Raw genomic sequence first — 18,868 nt, 5'->3', positions numbered from 1 at the left:
TAGTTGTTACTTATGTCTAATAGTTGTCCAATGGGTTCTTTTGGGTTTTCTATATATTAGATCACGTCATCTGCAAACAGCGAGAGTTTCACTTCTTCACTCCCTATTTAGATTCCTTTTATCCCCTTCTCTTGCCTAACTGCTCTGGCCAAAACCTCCAGTACTGTGTTGAATAACTGGTGACAGTGGGCACCCTTGTCTTGTTCCTATTCTCAGCAGGATGGCATTCAGTTTTTCCCCATTGAGTACGATGCTGGCTGTGCATTTGTCATATATGGCCTTTATCATCTTGAGACAATTTCCTTCTATCCCCATTTTGTTAAGAATTTTTATCATAAATGGCTGTTGAATCTTGTCAAATGCTTTCTCTGCATCTATTGAGATGATCATGTGGTTTTTATTCCTCATTTTGTTAATGTGGTGTATCACACTGCTTGATTTGCAGATGTTGAACCATCCCTATGTCCCTGGTATAAATCCCACTTGATCATGATGTATGATCTACTTGATGTATTGCTGTATTCGGGTTACCAATATTTTGTTAAGGATTTTTGCATCTATGTTCATCAGTGATATTGGCCTATAGTTTTCTTTTTTTGCGTCATCCTTGTCAGGCTTTGGTATCAGAGTGATGTTGGCCTCGTAGAATGTGTTAGGAAGTGTACCATCTTCCCTAACTTTTTGGAATAGCTTGAGAAGGATAGGTATTAAATCCTCTCTGAAAGTTTGGTAGAATTCTCCAGGGAAGCTGTCTCGTCCTGGGCTTTTATTTTAGGGAATGCTTTGATTACTGTTTCAACCTCTTTACTTCTGATTGTTCTATTCAAATTATCTATTTTTTTCTTGATTCAGCTTTGGGAAGTTGTAACAGTCTAAGAACTTATCCATTTTCTCTAGACTGTCCATTTTGTTGGCACATAGCTTTGCACAGTATTCTCTCATAATCCATTGTATATCTGTGGTATCCGTTGTTATTTCTCTTCTTTCATTTCTAATTTTATTTATCTGAGCTTTCTCTCTTTTCTTCTTTGTAAGTGTGGCTAGGGGTGTGTCAATTTTGTTTATCTTCTCAAAGAACCAGCTCTTTGTTTCTTGATCCTTTCCAGTGCCCTTTTTGTTTCAATAGCATTTCTTTCTGCTCTGATTTTTATTATTTCTCTCCTTCTGCTGATTTTGGGCTTTGTTTGTTCTTCTTTTTCTAATTCAATTATGTGTAGTTTGAGGTTGCTTATTTGGGATTTTTCTTGTTTGTTAAGGTGAGCATGTATTGCGATGAATTTCCCTCTTCATACAGATTTTGCTGCATCCCATATGAATTGGTATGGTGTTTTCATTTTCATTCGTCTTCAGATATTTATTTATTTCTCCGTTAGTTTCTTCAATGATCCACTGGTTGTTCAATAGCATGCTGTTTAGTCTCCACGTCTTTATCCCATTCTAAACTTTTTCTTGTAATTAATTTCTAGCTTCACAGCAATATGATTAGAAAAGATGCTAGTTATTATTTCAACCTTCTTAAATTTATTGAGACTTGCCTTGTTTCCCAACATATGGTCTGTCCTTAAGAATGATCTATGCACTCTTAAGAAGAATGTGTATTCTGCTGTTTTTGGATGGAGTGTTCTATATATGTCTATTAAGTCCCACTGGTCTAGCTTTTCATTTAATTCCAATATTTCCTTGTTGATTTTCTGTCTGGATGATCTACCCATTGATGTGAGTGGAGTGTTGAGGTCCCCTACTATTATGATGTTGTTATTAACATCTTCTTTTAGGTTTCTTAATAGCTGCTTTATGTACTTTGGTGCTCCTGTATTGGGTGCATAGATATTTATGTGTTATGTCTTCTTGATGGAGTATCCCTTTAATCATTATATACTGCCCCACTTTGTCTCTCTTTACCATCTTATCTTGAAGTCGACTTTGTCCGATAGAAGTATTGTGACACCCGCTTTCTATTGTTTGCCATTAGCTTGGAGTGTCATCTCCCATCCCTTCACTCTGAGCCTGTTTTTGTTCTCAGAACTGAGATGTATTTCCTGGAGGCAGCATATTGTTGGATCTTATTCTTTAGTCCATCTCACCACTCTGTGTCTTTTTATTGGAGAGTTCAATCCATTTACGTTTAGGGTGATTATTGATATATGAGGGCTTAATGCTGCCATTTTATCACTCATTTTCCAGTTCTCCTGCATTTCCTTTGTTTCTCATCCTGTGTATTTTGGTCTACCAATTCAGTTATGTAGTTTTTTTATGTTGTATTTCTTTGTTTCCTCCTTATTTATCATTTGTCTCTCTGTTCTCCTTTTTTGTTTAGTGGTTACCATGAGGTTTGTATTTAAAATCTTGTAGATAAGATAGTCCATTTTCTGATGGCTTCTTTTTCCTTAGACTAAACCATTTCAGTATGCTTCCTCTTCCCCTCCTAAGTTGTTTTTCTCACATCTTATTCCATCTTGTGTTGTGAGTTTGTGATTAAAATAACAAGATTATCTTGGTTTTTGGTGTTTTCCCTCCCTTTATCTTTAATGCTATTCTTGAGTATTTACTAACTTGTTCTGAAGTATAGCTACAATTACCTGATTTTGTCTACCTATTTATCTCCTTATTTTGTGCTTTGTAACCCCTTTCCCCCTTTTTTTTCAGGTATCAGGGCCATCTTGAGTATTTGGGGTGGGAGGGGGGTGTCTCGTGGCTACGAACTCCCTTAGCTTTTGTTTATCTGGGAAAGTTTTTATTTCTCCATCACATCTGAAGGATACTTTCATTGGATAGAGTATTCCTGGCTGAACATTTCTGTCCTTCAACAATTTGACTATGTCACTCCAGTCTCTCCTAGCCAGTAAGGTTTCTCAGAGAAATTTGTTGAAAGCCTCATAGGGGTTCCTTTATAAGTTATTGTCTTCTGCTTTGTTGCCCTTAGAATTTTTTCTTTGTCATTCACTTTTGCCAGTTTCACTACCATATGCCTTGCACTAGGTCTTTCTACATTGCCATATTTAGGATATCTGATAGCCTCTTCCACATGGATTTCCATCTCCTTCCCTAGGTTTGGGAAGTTCTCTGCTATTATTTCTTTGAACAAGCTTTCTGTTCCATTCTCCTTCTCTTCTCCCTCTTGAATACTTATAATTCTTATGTTGCATTTCCTAGTTGAGTTGGATATTTCTTGGAGACTTTCTTCATTTCTTTTTCGTCTTAGTTCTCTCTCCTCCTCTATCTGGAGCATTTCAACATGTCTATCCTCGATTACACTGATTCACTCCTCTATAATGTCTGCTCGAGCATTCAGGGAATCCATATTTCATTTCCTCTCATCCATTGTGTTTTTCATCTCCAATATTTCTGATTGATTCTTCTTTATAGTTTCAATCTCTTTTGTGAAGTAGCTCCTGAACTCATTGAATTATTTCTCTACATCCTCTTTTAACTCATTGAGTTTTTTGATGATAGGTATTTTGAATTCCAACCATTTAGTTTACATATTTCTGTGTCCCTCAGGCCTGATTTCTGGGTACATGTCATTTTCTCTCTGGTCTGGAGACTTAATATAATTTTTGATATCACTAGAGGGTGTGCACTTTGTGAAGTGCATATCTACAAGGTAAGGACTTATGATTTGGCAATTCAGGCCTTCTGACTGTCATGCAGCTTTCACTTTTACTTCTCTCACTCACCTGGAACATCACCTCCAGCTTCTTGCTGCACAGACAGGCTATGTCTGTACAACGAAAATGTACATTAAGTTCCTGAACTCACCAAAGATTGACTCAACATATCTCTGCCATTCTACTCAAAGAAAAAAGTGATTCCTATCCCCCGGGGAAAAAATGTGTCCTATACTGATTCTGATCTAAATTATCTCATCCATTGATTCTTGAACTCAGTTCAATGGTCTATAGCACTCCTAAAAATTTTTTTCAACAAGTCTAGGATAATTCTACTTCCACATGTACTGACTTTCTAGTCTAGAAGGACCTGAAATATTATGCAGCTAATAAAAGTTACAATGAAGACTTTACAGCATAAGAAATGATCCATGTTATTATAAATAACAAAAGGAGGTATAAAAAACTACAGTATACGCTTGCAGTTACGTAAAATTATGTCTGCGTGTGAACAAAGATTCGGAGGCAGGATACAAAAATAGTAATAGTTACTGTGTTAAGGTAGTTTAGTTCTGAGTGAGGGAGCTTGGGACTTTATTTCAATAATTTTTGTTTTATACTTTAATATGACAATTTATATATTACATAAAATATACAAAACTTTGTTTTACAAGATTATAATATGACAAATGCATAACTTTATATTATAACATGACAAGAGGATAATTTTTAATATAAAATATAAAGTGATAAATAGCACAGTAAATTAAACTTGCTCTCCCCGCAGAAATGAAACGTTTTCTTTCCTAAAGGGCTTCAGAATAGAAGTTGCATTCTGACAGATTAACAGCATTTTAACACCTCTTGTTTTGGGAGCATGTCTCCCATTTCTGCATTTCTAAATACATCTTTTAATGGTCTATTATATAGTCCTTTGAAGCACAGTTTATCTATGACTTAAAGATCAGGTCATGAGTCACAAGTCTGTCATACTTGTCATCTTTAGCCCAAAATACTGAAAATGCTACCTTTTGATTTTGGCTGTGGGACATGTTTTGAAGATTTTCAAAAGCATGCAGCTCAGCAGGTATGTCTGGTTTATAAAGAATCAGGCCTCCTTGTTTTAGATTTGTTGGACACTGTCGTCAGCTTTGTGTCTGCCAAGTCAGGATTTGTGCTTTCCTCTTAGCAAGCAGCCATGAAGGAAGCCCATAAAGAAATCAGATGACATACTTGTGATGGCTGAGGGCAGAATGAAACCTGCTGAGCAGAATACTGCATGGCAAGTGGGGCTGAGAAAGAAATCTGATCTGCTAGGAGACAGGTGCTCCTGACCCAGACCCACAAGGCAGTGTCTTCACTTACTCATTCTTTAAAGCCCCGTAACCAACCAGTCCTAAGCCTCAGGCCCCTGCTTCACTGATATATACACGATTCCACAGGTCAGGTCTTCTCAAATGACTTTTCCAACTATGTTTGCAAAGTTATACATAATCACCTATTTATAATATTCATCAAGAAATATGTTATGTTACATATGTTTATATGTTTGGCACTATGGGCAAGATGGAAAGTTCAGGATCTGTCTCAGCAGGGATGCTGCAGTGGGATGACACTAGTGTGTGAGCGGCACTGACACCAGGCTAGGCTGTGGGGCGAGTTCATCTTCAGTACTCTCCTGACCCCTCTCCTTTATTGAAACTCCTTTCCCCCAACTTTTAGATTCAACAGTGGCCAGTTACCAGTGGGTTCAACAGGAGGCATACCCTGCGATGGAGTTCTGGTACAAGATGTTTATTAAGGAGTGGCCTCAGGGCCAATGTCTGTGGAAGGGAAAGACTTTTGCAGGACTGGCCAAAGGAGAAGTCCAGCTGCAAGGCAAACCCACTAACAGCCTTGGCTGACTTCATAAAGCTCTAAAACTAGAGTCTTCACAAGTTGAGATGGGATGGCCAGGGCTTTACACTAGTGCATCACTCACTGGATGTGAGTTGCCCTGGAAGGACGTGGTAGGTGACTCTCAGCAACCAACACAATCCCTGAAGAGACACACAGGTGAAGGCTAGGGCATCAAGTCCTTCGCTGAAGAGGGATCTGAGCAATACCATGCCCCTTGCTGGAGCTTCCCCCTCTGTTATTTAATCTTCAGCATACTGAGAGGGTAGCATTACCTCCCTTAATTTACAGATGAAGAAATAAAGAACTAAGCAAGCCCACCTGGGCCCTCCAGCTGATCTCTGATGTTCCAGTTTCTACCCAAGAAGAAGCATAGCTGGTCTCTAACAGCAGGAGTGTTGAGTCTACAGGGCCAGGCCCAAGAAGGGTGGAAGATCTCTGTTATTCGCTGGTAGAGGAGGAAACACATAGGAAAGAGACTACCTTTTCTGTCTCCTCCAGGCTGCCTGTTAATGTTGCAATTGTATATTTCACACTACTTATTTAGTAGCTTTTTCATCATAGTCTTCATAACCATGAGGCAACCTACTACTTTGAAAAGCATTGTGGAAAAGGCAAAGTTTTGGCCAAAGAGCTCAAGTGGAAGCTACCCCACCTCTTGCTCTCCCCAGCTCCAAGCTTTGCTTCTGACTCTAGTCTGTTCTATACATCCCATCCTGGGGGTCTTGTGCTCTACATCTTGTCTAGTTCTCCTTCCTGCCAACAAAGACTGACTGCTCTGTGACCCATTCACTCACATCTGTTTTCCATTAACCTGACATAGTTAATGTTGATGTGTCTGCTTACTTCCTTTCTAAGTACTGGTCATTTTTAAACAGGTGCTTCTCAAAGATAGCGATTCGACCCTGAAATATTAACCCAAATCATGAGATTAAGTAGGTGAGGTGGGAGGATGAAAAACTGGGAGACAAGCAGGATCTTGTGGCACCCCAGAGTTCTTCTACTCATAATTCTCCATTTAAAGTGCCTAATAATGGCTAGCCTTGGTGTGAAAGTATGTTATGTCAATGTCTAACATCTGAGGTATTTAGTAACACTCACCCTGTGCCTGTTAATGTACTCAGGTCCAAAAATAAACCAAAATCAAATCCTGAGTTTTCTCCATGATGGCATGGGGACTTTCCAGGTAAGTTTCAGGATGTTCTTCTCATTAAATGAAACAATCTGCTATTGGATTTCAGGGTTTGGGATTTCACTGGACCCTGAAGCTTTTCCTTTTGGCTCCAACTCACCTTGATTTCATGTCCCTCCCTCAGCTGATCCAGACAGTGAGTGCAGTGGACCAAGATGACCCACACAATGGTCAGCACTTCCACTACAGCTTGGCTCCCGAGGCTGCTAACAACCCCAACTTCACCGTAAGGGACAACCAAGGTAATCATGGGAATAGTTGACTACCAATGCTCTTCTACAGCTTGGGTTGGATACTTTGGGTTAGTATACCACGTAAACAGCATCAAAAGTGACCTGCTGTTTAATAGCAGAGAACACATTAATGCTACTTCGTAGTGTCTTTTAAAGTTTTGTTTCAGAACAACAAAGACAACCAAGATCCTCTGCTGATTCTGTAACTTTCATTCAGTTTACAAATGTTTGTGTGCTTGCTCTGCCCTAGCCACTGTGCAAGGCACACAAGCAAAAGCCTTCCTTCATTCCCACAGATAGCAGCCATGTTTATATGTTCTGCACCCATGGGAAGAATCTGAGAAAGATGATAGAAGTTAAACTAGATAAAGAGAAAAACTTGAGGGAACATTTCTAAGTAAGGATCAAAGGGTGCAACCATGAAAAGCTCCCAAACAAAGGCTAAGTATCAGAGCTAGCAAAGGGCAAATATGGCATCACAAAGAGGAGTTCCAGCACTGAAACAACTTTATTACTTTAGAATAATTTAGAAAGACACAGCCAGGTGGGGTTCCTATTCTAGAAATTGCTCCCCTCTACGGCTTTACTGGAAAGGAATTCTAGATCCCTCTTCTCCAATAAGCATTCAGATTAGTTAAGGGGTTTATAGACCTAGCACACTCTTCACAGGGCACAGAGGGGAAAAGGAGGGACTTTTGTTCTCTAGCCAGACGATTTTCAAAGAAGGGTCAGAGCAAGTGAAAAACAATTTAAATCTGTCAAGTGTGAACCCCTTCTGTCACTAACTCTGCTACAAACTAGCCATCTGACCTTGGGGAGGTCATTACTTCCCTGGGCTGCAGTAGCCTCATTTTCATTCCTCTTCTAAAATATTGTCACTTTATAACAATCTATACAAAAGGAAACAAAAAGTCATGATTAGGCATGCCTAGGTCTTAGTTTCAAAGATTAATTATTTGAGACTTAAAGTATTAAATCCACCCCCCATGATATTCTTTTGCTATTAAAACTTAAGAACCTCAGGGGCTGGCCCCGTGGCCGAGTGGTTAAGTTCGCACGCCCCGCTGCAGGCGGCCCAGTGTTTCGTTAGTTCGAATCCTGGGCGCGGACATGGCACTGCTCATCAGACCACGCTGAGGCAGCGTCCCACATGCCACAACTAGAAGAACCCACAACGAAGAATACACAACTATGTACCGGGGGGCTTTGGGGAGAAAAAGGAAAAAATAAAATCTTTAAAAAAAAAAAAAAAAAAAAACTTAAGAACCTCAAACCTGTTTTCCTCTAAATGGAAAGCATTCTTCCAAGTCTTCCCTTCAACCATCTACATGTAATCATAAAATCACTATAATTCTGGATGGAAGGGCAATATAAATTATAATGGAACTACTACAATTAAATATCCTGAGATTTTTATCATGTTAAATTTTGAACTATTCATTTGTCTGCTTCACAGGCAAATCTTCCCTGCAAAAAGTGGTAACTGGAACTGTAGAAAGCAAAACTACAGTACTGGCTTTACAATGGAAACTCTGGGAGAAAAAAATAACACCTTAGACTGTTTCTTCAAATCTTTTTAGCTAAGTGTCACTCTATTCTTTCACTCTGGTATTTGTCAGGATCAACACAGAAACAATATGCAGCAAATGCTGTAAATTTCTTAAAGATGACTTTGGGCACCAGTTCATGGAGCCAATACCTTAAAAAGAAGGGCCACCGAAACATGATGACTACAGAAAGAAATGACACATCTCTTGGAAGGTTTCCCAAAATGGGAGTCAGCACATCTTCAACAGAAAGAATGAACTCTTAATCTCCTCATGACAATTTATCCCACGAGTATCCTTTACTAAAGCTCATTAAAAATCTAACATCTGATATGGTGGATCTACTGTCAAGCCCCCCAATTCCCGTGACTAAAACATAATATCCTTTTATGAACACAACAGGGCATTTTCTCAAGTAAAGCCTTTCTTACTTTCTATCTCCAAAGCACTACGAAAAAGACTGTGTGTACATATCACTTTACAGTTTCAAATGTATTTTCCCATACTTTGCTTTATTTGATATTTATAATAATCCTATAAGGTTTTAAAGAAGTTATTAATCCCTCTGATTCTCATTATCTCATGTGACGGATAAAAAAAGCAAGATTAATGGCCCAAGATCAGAGAGTGAGTAAGCACTAAGATTGGGACCAGAAGTTGGGATGTGTTTTATCCACACACACACACACACACACAAATGTTTTCTATCATCCTGGAAACAAATACTGTTTCTAAATGGGTTACTAAAACCCTAGTTACCATATTCAACAAAAATTTCCCAAGTGACTACTATAGTAGTCCGCCCTTATCCTCGGGGAATAGGTTCCAAGACCCCCAGTGGATGCCTGAAATCACAGATAGTACCGAACCCTAGATATACTACATTTTTCCCCCTACATACATACCTATGATAAAGCTTAATTTATAAATCAGGCAGTGTAAGAAATCAATAACAATAACTAATAATAAAATAGAACAGTTATAACAACATACTGTAATAAAAGTTATATGAATGTGGTCTCTCTCTCAAACTATCTTCTTGTACTGTACTCACTTTCTTCTTGTTATGATGTGAGATGATACAATGCCAGTGTGATGAGATGAAGTGAGGTGAATGATGCAGGCATTGTGACCTAGTGTTATTTTAGGACCACAACTGCCTGAGGGTAAGTGAACCTGTAGAAAGTGAAACTACAGATAAGGAGGGACTACCGTAAATGCCAGGCCCCTTCCTAGACTCAGCAATGCGATGCTCTGATCTTTTTCTTTAATCTTAAATAATTTGGAGATCAAGAAACTTATAATATATAATAGGCAGGATGCAACACTTTTATGAATTGCAGCTCTGGTCAGGCTTTCTAAGTCTCCTGACCAAGCCTGGATTAAACCAAAAAATAAAAATAAAAAATATTTGTTTATAGAATAACTCGGTTTCTGGAAAACAAAGAAACTAAAGCTAAGAAGCAGAATTAATAGCACTTAACCATTAAATCTGGACAACAGAAAAGTGGGTGGGTTGTATAGGCAGAAGTATGAATATAATCCTCAGATTCGCTTTCTCCACTGAGAAGAAAATAAGAGGAAAGGGGCCTGTACCAAAGCAGGAAGAGATTTCAATTAGCTGAATAATTTTCGACAGTTTAATGTCACTAAACTAAATACGCAGTTACATAACACAATACAAAGTGTGCATGTATGGAGTCAGAGAGACTGTAGTTCAAATCCCAGCTCTGCTACTAAATTAGTGACTTTAAACAAACTATCTCATCTCTCTGGACTTTAACTCTCTCACTGCAAAAGGGTGAGATTAGGGGCCAGCCCAGTGGCCCAGCAGTTAAGTTTGCACGTTCTGCTTCAGTGGCCCGGGATCTGCCGTTTCGGATCCCAGGTGCGGACACGGCACCACTTGGCAAGCCATGCTGTAATAGGTGTCCCACATATAAAGTAGAGGAAGATGGGCACGGGTGTTAGCTCAGGGCCAGTCTTCCTCAGCAAAAAGAGGAGGATTGGCAGCAGATATTAGCTCAGGGCTGATCTTCCTCAAAAAAAAAGAAAGGGTGAGATTGTCACTATTTCACCAAACTGTTGTGAAGATGAAATGAGATACCGCATGTAAAGTGTAAGTACCTGGCACATAAGCACTCAATAAACAATAGCTGCTACCATAAAAAAGCAGGAGGAGGGGGAGGAAGTAGAAAAGGTAACTAAAGGATAATGTGTTAGTTAGAATAAGCTAGGTTAAGCTGCAGGGACAACTACCACCAAAACTCAGTGGCTTAACAGAACTAAAGTTAATTTCTTGCTCTCATAAAACCAACTGTGGGTCTGAGTGACTGAAGACAGCTGTCCACGTGTAGCTCAGTGTCCCAGGCAGCTCGGATCTCCATCTCAAACATTCTTTCACAACACCACACCAAGGCAAGAGAGCAGAGAGAATCACACACCAGCTCTTACATGCTTCTGCCTGGAAGTGACACATCACTTCTGCTCATTTTTCATCATCTAAAGCAAATCACAGAGACATATCCAAATTGAAGAGGGTAGAAAAGCATAATCACTTATTAGGCCCAAGAAGGGAAGGAGAACCAGAAATACTGATTTTGATGTTGATAATGTTTACTTTAGTTAGGCTCTCAGAATTTTTTGTGAAGTTCTAGACTCTTCTCTGTGAAATGTGAAACACACCCAGAGGACCTTCTGTTTTGATGCTATTAGCTTTGAGAGTCACTGCTTGTACGTACTACTGTCTCTCTCAAACTTTTCCTCTGCTGAAAATCATGAGCTTTGCAAAAAATATATCTGATTTATAATTCAAATCCACTCGAGAAAACTTAAGAATACAGATTATAAAAATAAAAGGTCCCAAAATGTGACCTAGGCAAATATAAATGCAAATACACACACACACATCAGCTCTGTAAAAACACATCAAATAATTTTGCTAATCTCCTTTAAAACTAAAGGAAAAAAACCCAGTAGTGCTGGTCAGGAGTAAGTTTTTACCAAGTTCACATTAACTGCTTAAACTTAGACCACCAAGTACGGGGAAATAACAGGGTATGTCATATGATTGGGGGATTTCAAATAAGTTTCTGCTAAATGAGCAGATTCTTCAGAAAGCACAGTAGGAGTTGGTGACTGCATTTCAGAGGCATAAAAGAAAACAGCAAAAGACATGAATCCCAGCCAAAGTGGCAAAAATAAGCAATCTGCCACAGCCACGTGGGCTCCTCAGTGTTCTTTTCCTGGAGGCACAAAGCAGCGCTGGGCCTTGGAAAGCTGCTGAGCGGGAACAAACAGGCACCACAAGTTGCCATTGATGGTTCATTTCTGTCAAGCTTTCTCAGGGACATTTCAGTTAGATTTGAAGTCTGACAGTTCGCCCTGGGCACTTTATGTCACAAAGGGTATGACAGACTCTCAAAAAGGCTTTCTCTCCTAGGCCTCAGGGTTTTGCCCAGAAGCAAGCAAAAATCTCGGTTTCTGAATCCAAATGCTGATCCAGACAAAGCTGACGTGGCTGTAGCTGAACGGTTCCAGGGAATGAATGTTCCACTAGCCTTCTCTCTCCTTCCCACACTCCATTCCTGCCCCCTTGCTTTCCCTCATCCCAAGAAATTAATTCACTTGTTGGTTCTCACATTTTCTTCTTCCTTCTCATTTTTCGTCTTCCCTTTTCAATCCTGGAACCCCTGTCTTCTTCAGATAACACTGCCCGGATTCTAACCCGGAGGTCCGGCTTCCGGCAGCAGGAGCAGAGTGTCTTTTACCTGCCCATCCTGATAGCAGACAATGGGCAGCCAGTGCTGAGCAGCACAGGCACGCTGACTATCCAGGTGTGCAGCTGTGACGACGACGGCCATGTCCTGTCCTGCAGCCCTGAGGCCTACATGCTCCCAGTCAGTTTGAGCCGGGGCGCCCTCATCGCCATCTTGGCCTGCATCTTTGTCCTCTTAGGTAAGTGGCTCCTTTCCATTCTATAGGGTCCCACAAATGCTTACTTAGATATCATTTAGTTTTCATCCTAACATCTATTCAGAACTGGTTTCCCACACTGTGCTGATTGAAAAGGTGGTAAAGCCGGGAAAAAATAAAGAAGCGAAGAAAGTCCCTTCCTTCACGGAACTCATGGCCTCTTTGGCCAGATCAAAGCCCATATATTTATTAAGCACCTAAGCCAGGGCACCATTCTAGGTGCTGGGGTTAATAAGACAGACATGTCCCAACCTTCAAGAGCTTACTTCAGAACAAAGCAAGTTCGTTTTGACATCATAGAACCAAAACGACAATTTTAGACAGGATATAATGATCGCCTCTTCTAACGCCTTCATTTCAGATAAGCAGCAGCTAAATCACAAAGACGTAGTGATAAGCCCAAGGCAAAATGTCAGACGCAGAGCTGGGCTGAAACGCAGGCAGGCCCTACATTGTGCATCCCTATACCTGAGCCACACAGCCCTTCTCCTAACTGTTCATCCCCATCTGGAAGTGGTAGGTGTTACAAAGAAGGGGAGGGGGACAGGGTATCCTCAGAGGACAGACGACAAGGGTAGGTGCCATTTTAAAGAGAGTGGTCAGGGAAGGCCTCACTGATGAGAAGACCTTTGAGCAGAGATCTGAAAGGAGTGGCAGAGTGAAGCACATGGATATCTGGGAGAATAAGCTGTTTTGGGGCATTAGCACTCCTCCCAGGCACTGTGGCCATCTGACAAGAAGCAGTGACTGAACAGGGCCAGTTTGCCTCTGCTGGTGAAATAAAGAAGTGATGACAGACTAGTGTGAGAGCACTATCGGGATAAGGGACCCATTCTTCCTCTTCTCAGATCATACTGCAAGGTAGCTCAGCAACCTTGTATGTAAGGCCACTCATGCAATTGTTTTCTAACTCCACACTCAAAAACAAATAAAACACCTAAACCAGAAAAATCTGTCCATATATCCCAACTCTTCTGAATTAATTAATTTACAGCATACATATTTTGCTTAGAGAAACGCAGACTCAGTAGATAGTAATATATTCAATATGAAAGAAGTTCTAGTATTGTATGAGGGAAAAGAGGAAAGCACAGGGGATTTAAATTAGAACAGACATGCAAATATCCACAGCCTCCTGATCCCAGGTTTACCTCTACACCACAAGACTGAGTCAGACCAAAGGAAGAAGGTCCTGACTGCAAAATGTCAGCACTGGATTGCATTTTTAGGTAGATCTGTGGAATATGCTTCTCAAAAACCTTTTAAAATACAACATGTGGTTTAATTTTGTTGTTTTAGCTTAGTGCTACATGAAGGGAGAAGTAGTATAAATAAGTAACCTTTCTAAGTCCTTGGATCCCTGGATCAGAGAGAATTGTTATGGTTTCTGGTCCTTGTCTGCACTGACAAATAAAACCTTCCTGCAATCCCCTGAGTGTCCATAAGGTGGCATTGAGAGTCCTTGCGTGCACAATACGACAACCTGCAAGAGGCCTTTGAAGAAACTTGCTCCTAGGAGAAACTTCCAGACCGGCTGTCCTTACTTCTATCTTTGGAAAATGTCTATGTTCTAAGTTCACCCTGGCCCACAAAGAGCAGAAGCAGCCATCATTACAGAGAGACTGATTTAAAGAGACGGGCATGGAGCAGCTCTCAAGTTATAAGTGCTGTGCAAAGAACAATTTATTTTGTGCCTCCCAAACCCACTATGTCTTGTCTTTTGAATACAGAATAAATAGACAGTTTTAAGGGGCTAAACTGAGCAAAGCTGTCAGAAATTCCTCATAGTTTTAGGCACTCTTATTTCTAAGAGTGCACATCTCACATTAAATATAATTCATAAAACAGTGTAAGACTGAACTGCAGTTGATTTGTCAACAAAATACTACATTTTGTGGGCAATTAAATAAACAGACTAATTTTGACTTTGCAGGATTTTTTTCATGTGTCAAATATGTATCTAGTTTCTAGAAAATCTCATAGGTACTATGCCTATAGTACCTAAAGAATAAATATCCCTAGAAGTGATTCTCTTCTGTCAGAGAAGCTTATCAGCTGAATAGGACCATTTTTCCCAAAATTTGATTTTCCGGGCATTATGCAATACTCTTCTTTAAATCCGATTACCTAACAAATAAGCCATGTAACAGGCTTTCTTTTTCAAGCGCTGGACCAGTTTTGTAAACTGTCTAGCTCTCCATCACCATCAGAATTCTTTCAAGCACATACTCAAAGACTTCTCCAATTTTGCTTCCTAGCATTTTCTAAAATACTACCTTCTCCATTGCTGTGTGAAGGTTTTCCCAGTCCCCTAGGAAGAATTAACCGGTCCTGCCTCTGTATTCTCTTTGCCACACTCATAACCCTCTGATAGCCTTTATCACTGCCTGACTCATATTAATCATCAGAATCTATAGTCTCGTTAGATTACAAGCTTATAAAAGCAGAAACCATGTCATGTTCAATGTTGTTTCCCCATTGCTTAGCATAGTGCCTTAAAAATATTTGGGTTTAGTAACCGTTTACTGAATCCCACAAACACAGCACGTTCACGTGGAATCCCATTTCTCTAACCTACACCCCTCCAAATCACCCTCCAGCCACCAATGCCCAGTTCAAGTCCCCACTTCTTTAGAGCTATATTAATCCATTTTTCTGAAATTCCACAGTCCTACAGTCCATGAGTCTCATTCTTGCACGCAGAGAAAATACATGGGAGAATATAAGTGTTTCACTTGTGTGCTTCTGTCACTCAAGCTATTTGGGAAAATATTAGGTATTAATATCATTAATTGCAATTTACAAACAGCACATTCTGCATTTAAATTTTAAAAATCACTACTGTGAGTTTTTTAAGTCAGTCTGTAATCTTACTGGACATGACTGTACTCCATTTTTCCCCCCTTGGATAAACTGGGGGCTGTTTTCGGTGTTGTCAAGCTGTCACTGTTCACGAGCTGTAACAAAGAACACCAGAAAAAAAATCAATAGCAGTCTACAGCTAAAACCTCAACACACTTCCTGGAAAACGTTTTCAGCCACAGAGATAAACAGTTCAATGGGATTATCTCTATCTCTCCTTTAAAGCCCAGTGAAAACATCCTGGAAAAAAAATACATTGGTTGGGATAAAATTTTATCCAAACCTGCAAGAGCACATCTAACAGTGTGGTGCTTCTTTGACAACATGATGCATTATATATAATGTCACTGCTCATTCCCTGCCTCCCGTGAACATCATGGGATCCAGAAAGTCACAACCACTGCTCTAATGGAAGGCTTTTCTGAGGAATCTGTGTGTACTGGACAACGGTAGTCATTTATGCTCTCAATTTTTGGAGGAGGTATAAAAGGACTAAGACTTTGGCTCATACTTAGCATATGTGTCTATATGCATATACATTAAGATGATCATATTTACAGGGTAGAATCTTACTAAGATGTCACTGTAAGAAAGCAGGATTCCATCCACACAGTAAGATTTTCACATTATAAAAGGAATGTATAGTTGTCTTTATATATTAGGAAGACATGATCTGATCCTTAGCATATACTCCATGGCAGGCCATAATGCTCAGTGCTTTGTTAACGGGATTTTTATACTGGGTGGTTGGGTGTACACAGACACAATTTCAAAGCAGCAAGTTGATACAAAGAGACTTTGTATGCAACTTCTAACTGAACCACTTGAAAAAATCTGCAGGGCTTCATTTGCCTAGGAACTCTCACTTTGACATGGCGGAATGAGTGAGAACGAGGTAGAGCCTGTGGTTTAAAACATCCAGATGCCGACTTTGGGTTCCCCACTCAGCAAACTCTTCCTGCACCTGTGATTAATCGAGACTATTTCTAGTCACGGCGCACACAGCGCGATCTCCTCAGTAAACATCCTGTCCTCTCTGTCTCCGGCAGTGCTGGTGCTGCTCATTCTGTCTATGAGGAGACACCGGAAACAGCCCTACATCATCGACGACGAGGAGAATATCCACGAGAACATCGTCCGCTACGACGACGAGGGCGGCGGCGAGGAGGACACGGAGGCCTTTGACATCGCGGCCATGTGGAACCCCCGGGAGGCGCAGGCGGGAGGCGCCCCCAAGTCGCGGCAGGACATGCTGCCCGAGATTGAGAGCCTCTCCCGCTACGTGCCTCAGACGTGCGCGGTGAACAGCACCGTCCACAGCTACGTGCTGGCCAAGCTCTACGAGGCCGACATGGACCTGTGGGCCCCGCCCTTCGACTCCCTCCAGACCTACATGTTCGAGGGGGACGGCTCCGTGGCCGGCTCGCTCAGCTCCCTGCAGTCGGCCACATCAGACTCGGAGCAGAGCTTCGACTTCCTGACGGACTGGGGGCCGCGTTTCCGGAAGCTGGCGGAGCTCTACGGCGCATCGGAGGGGCCGGCGCCCCTGTGGTGACGGAAGCCGGGAGGCAGGCGCGTGGCCAAACCCAGACGTTCCCAGCGGATGCTTCGCGGACGAGGTGCAGTCAATCCCACGAGCAATACTGTGCTGGAGAGTGAGAATGGGGGTGAGCGGGCGAACAGAGCTCTCTCTGGATCAGCTTTACTTGGTTAGATTAAGTTAAGTAATCAAAAGGAAACACAGGAAGAGGCGGGGGGGAATCTCCAATGACATTTTTTTTAATTTTCTTTTTAATTTTTGTGACGCTATTCAAAGGCTTGGAGTCCAAGGTTAATATGGCAAGCTTGGCTGTTCTTTACCATTCACCAAGGCCTTTGCCACTTTTCCACCACAAAGAGGCTCTGATCCTAAATACAGAGGTGACAATTGAACGCAGATAGGAAGTTCTACTCTCGTATCCTTTTTTGTTTTTAATCTTATTTTATTCTCCATTTAAGAGTTTTGCTAGCTCATCAAACCGCACAAGCCAGCCCACACAAAAGAACACTGAAAAATTATTCCTCGGTGAAATTAACCTACTTGTTCTAGGATGGATGAAATTTCTTTTAACCCTTTTGAGACAAGGTTAAGGCGACTCGGCCTTGCATGGGGGGTGGGTGCGGGGTGGGAGAAGGAAGAGGCATTGACTTTGTGCTCGAGTTTAATGGCTGAACCAAGAGTCGTTGGCTTTACAACGAATCCAACTCCATCAAGTTAGAGGGCTCTTGTTCTCTCAGCTCTTTTACTGTGCCCCTGAAAAATTGTTCAGAAGGAAACCAGAAAATCTGCCTCTTTTGCACTGTAGATGTCTCTTCCGTGTGCCAAATGTGAAGATTAGATACTACAAATGAAAGCCAAATAAAAAGAAGTGTCTGATAAAAGCATGGGTTAGAGGGCTTTCCTAATCTGTGTGAGGTCAATCCAAGGGATGTTTACATACTGTAGATAACCTACTTGAACAAGAATCAGCATTATAGAGAATAAATGGATGTAAGAAAATTACATGTATAAGTTTTGTATATTTGTTAATAATTTTGGTAATAAATATGATGTACTGCATCTCAGTACCTTAGCACTTCTTTTAATAAAAATTAAATAGAAGGGAAGGTCTAGTGCAAATTTGTTTAATTGCTGAGCAGGTAAAAGATGGCTTTGTGATCCTGACCTAGCCTGAGATTCTTGAGCCTGGGGCTGATTCATACGGCAAAGGCAACTGCAAAGGATGAAGCTGCGCATCCTGTTTCAGTCAGTAAACAGGTGAACGTTATGGTTCAAACTGTTAGACTTTTCATGAACACTCTGCATTCTTCATTCTGAAAAGAGCAAAGGATGGTTTCCTTTCCTCATCAATGACACAATGACGAATTTCACCCATACTTTTCATTTTGTGAGAGGGCTTACACATAGCCACCAAGGAGGCAGGCCACTGTGCTACCTTCATCTCTGTTCTATTGGCAAATCAAATATGTACAAATATATACCAAATATGTACACCTCATCAACACTGGAAGAGCTCACAGAAAGCTGGGACCATATTTTATTCATCTTTCCCTTCCCCACAGTAGCTAACATAGTTCTTTGCATATAGTAGCTGCTTAATAAGTGTTTAATGTAATGGATACATGATGGAAGTAATCTCTGACATCCTATTACTACAGGATATTTTACACAATTGTCCTCACAATTAAGCACAAATTGTGAACAAAATAGTTTTGTGAATGTCTTGGTTAAAGATTCTCAAATTTTAATGTGTATCAGAATTACCTGGAACACTAGTTAAACTACAGCTTTTTGGACCTTACCCCCAGACTTTCTAACTCAGTGGCTGTGGGGCAGTTGGCATTTCTAACAAGTTCCCAGGTGGTGCTGATGCTGCTGGTCCAGGGACCACACTTTGAGAATCTCTGGTACATAGTCACTGTCTCTCAAACATATGAAGTTTAGGTTATCAGCCCTCTTGCACTGGGGCCCACCTATCAGTAGAGTGGTGTTGTGAATTTCCTTTCCAATAAGAA

At 40.8% G+C, this 18,868-nt stretch overlaps 1 protein-coding gene across 2 annotated transcripts in view; it reads left to right on the top strand.

Annotated features, from left to right (window-relative positions):
• Positions 1-17,920, top strand: part of CDH20 (cadherin 20) — a 199,007-nt gene extending 181,087 nt beyond the window's left edge. For both annotated transcript variants that reach the window (XM_046670917.1, XM_046670916.1), the window contains 3 exons: positions 6,821-6,938; positions 12,182-12,433; positions 16,363-17,920. In XM_046670917.1, coding sequence (XP_046526873.1) covers positions 6,821-6,938; positions 12,182-12,433; positions 16,363-16,868 — 876 coding nt within the window. In that variant the 3' untranslated portion in view covers positions 16,869-17,920. The remainder of the gene's footprint in view (positions 1-6,820; positions 6,939-12,181; positions 12,434-16,362) is intronic.
• The last annotated feature ends 948 nt before the right edge of the window (positions 17,921-18,868 follow it).

This window comes from Equus quagga, chromosome 9 (genome assembly GCF_021613505.1).
Source record: "Equus quagga isolate Etosha38 chromosome 9, UCLA_HA_Equagga_1.0, whole genome shotgun sequence".
Classification (NCBI taxonomy): domain Eukaryota; kingdom Metazoa; phylum Chordata; class Mammalia; order Perissodactyla; family Equidae; genus Equus; species Equus quagga.
This window is presented reverse-complemented; position numbering and strand designations above follow the sequence as displayed.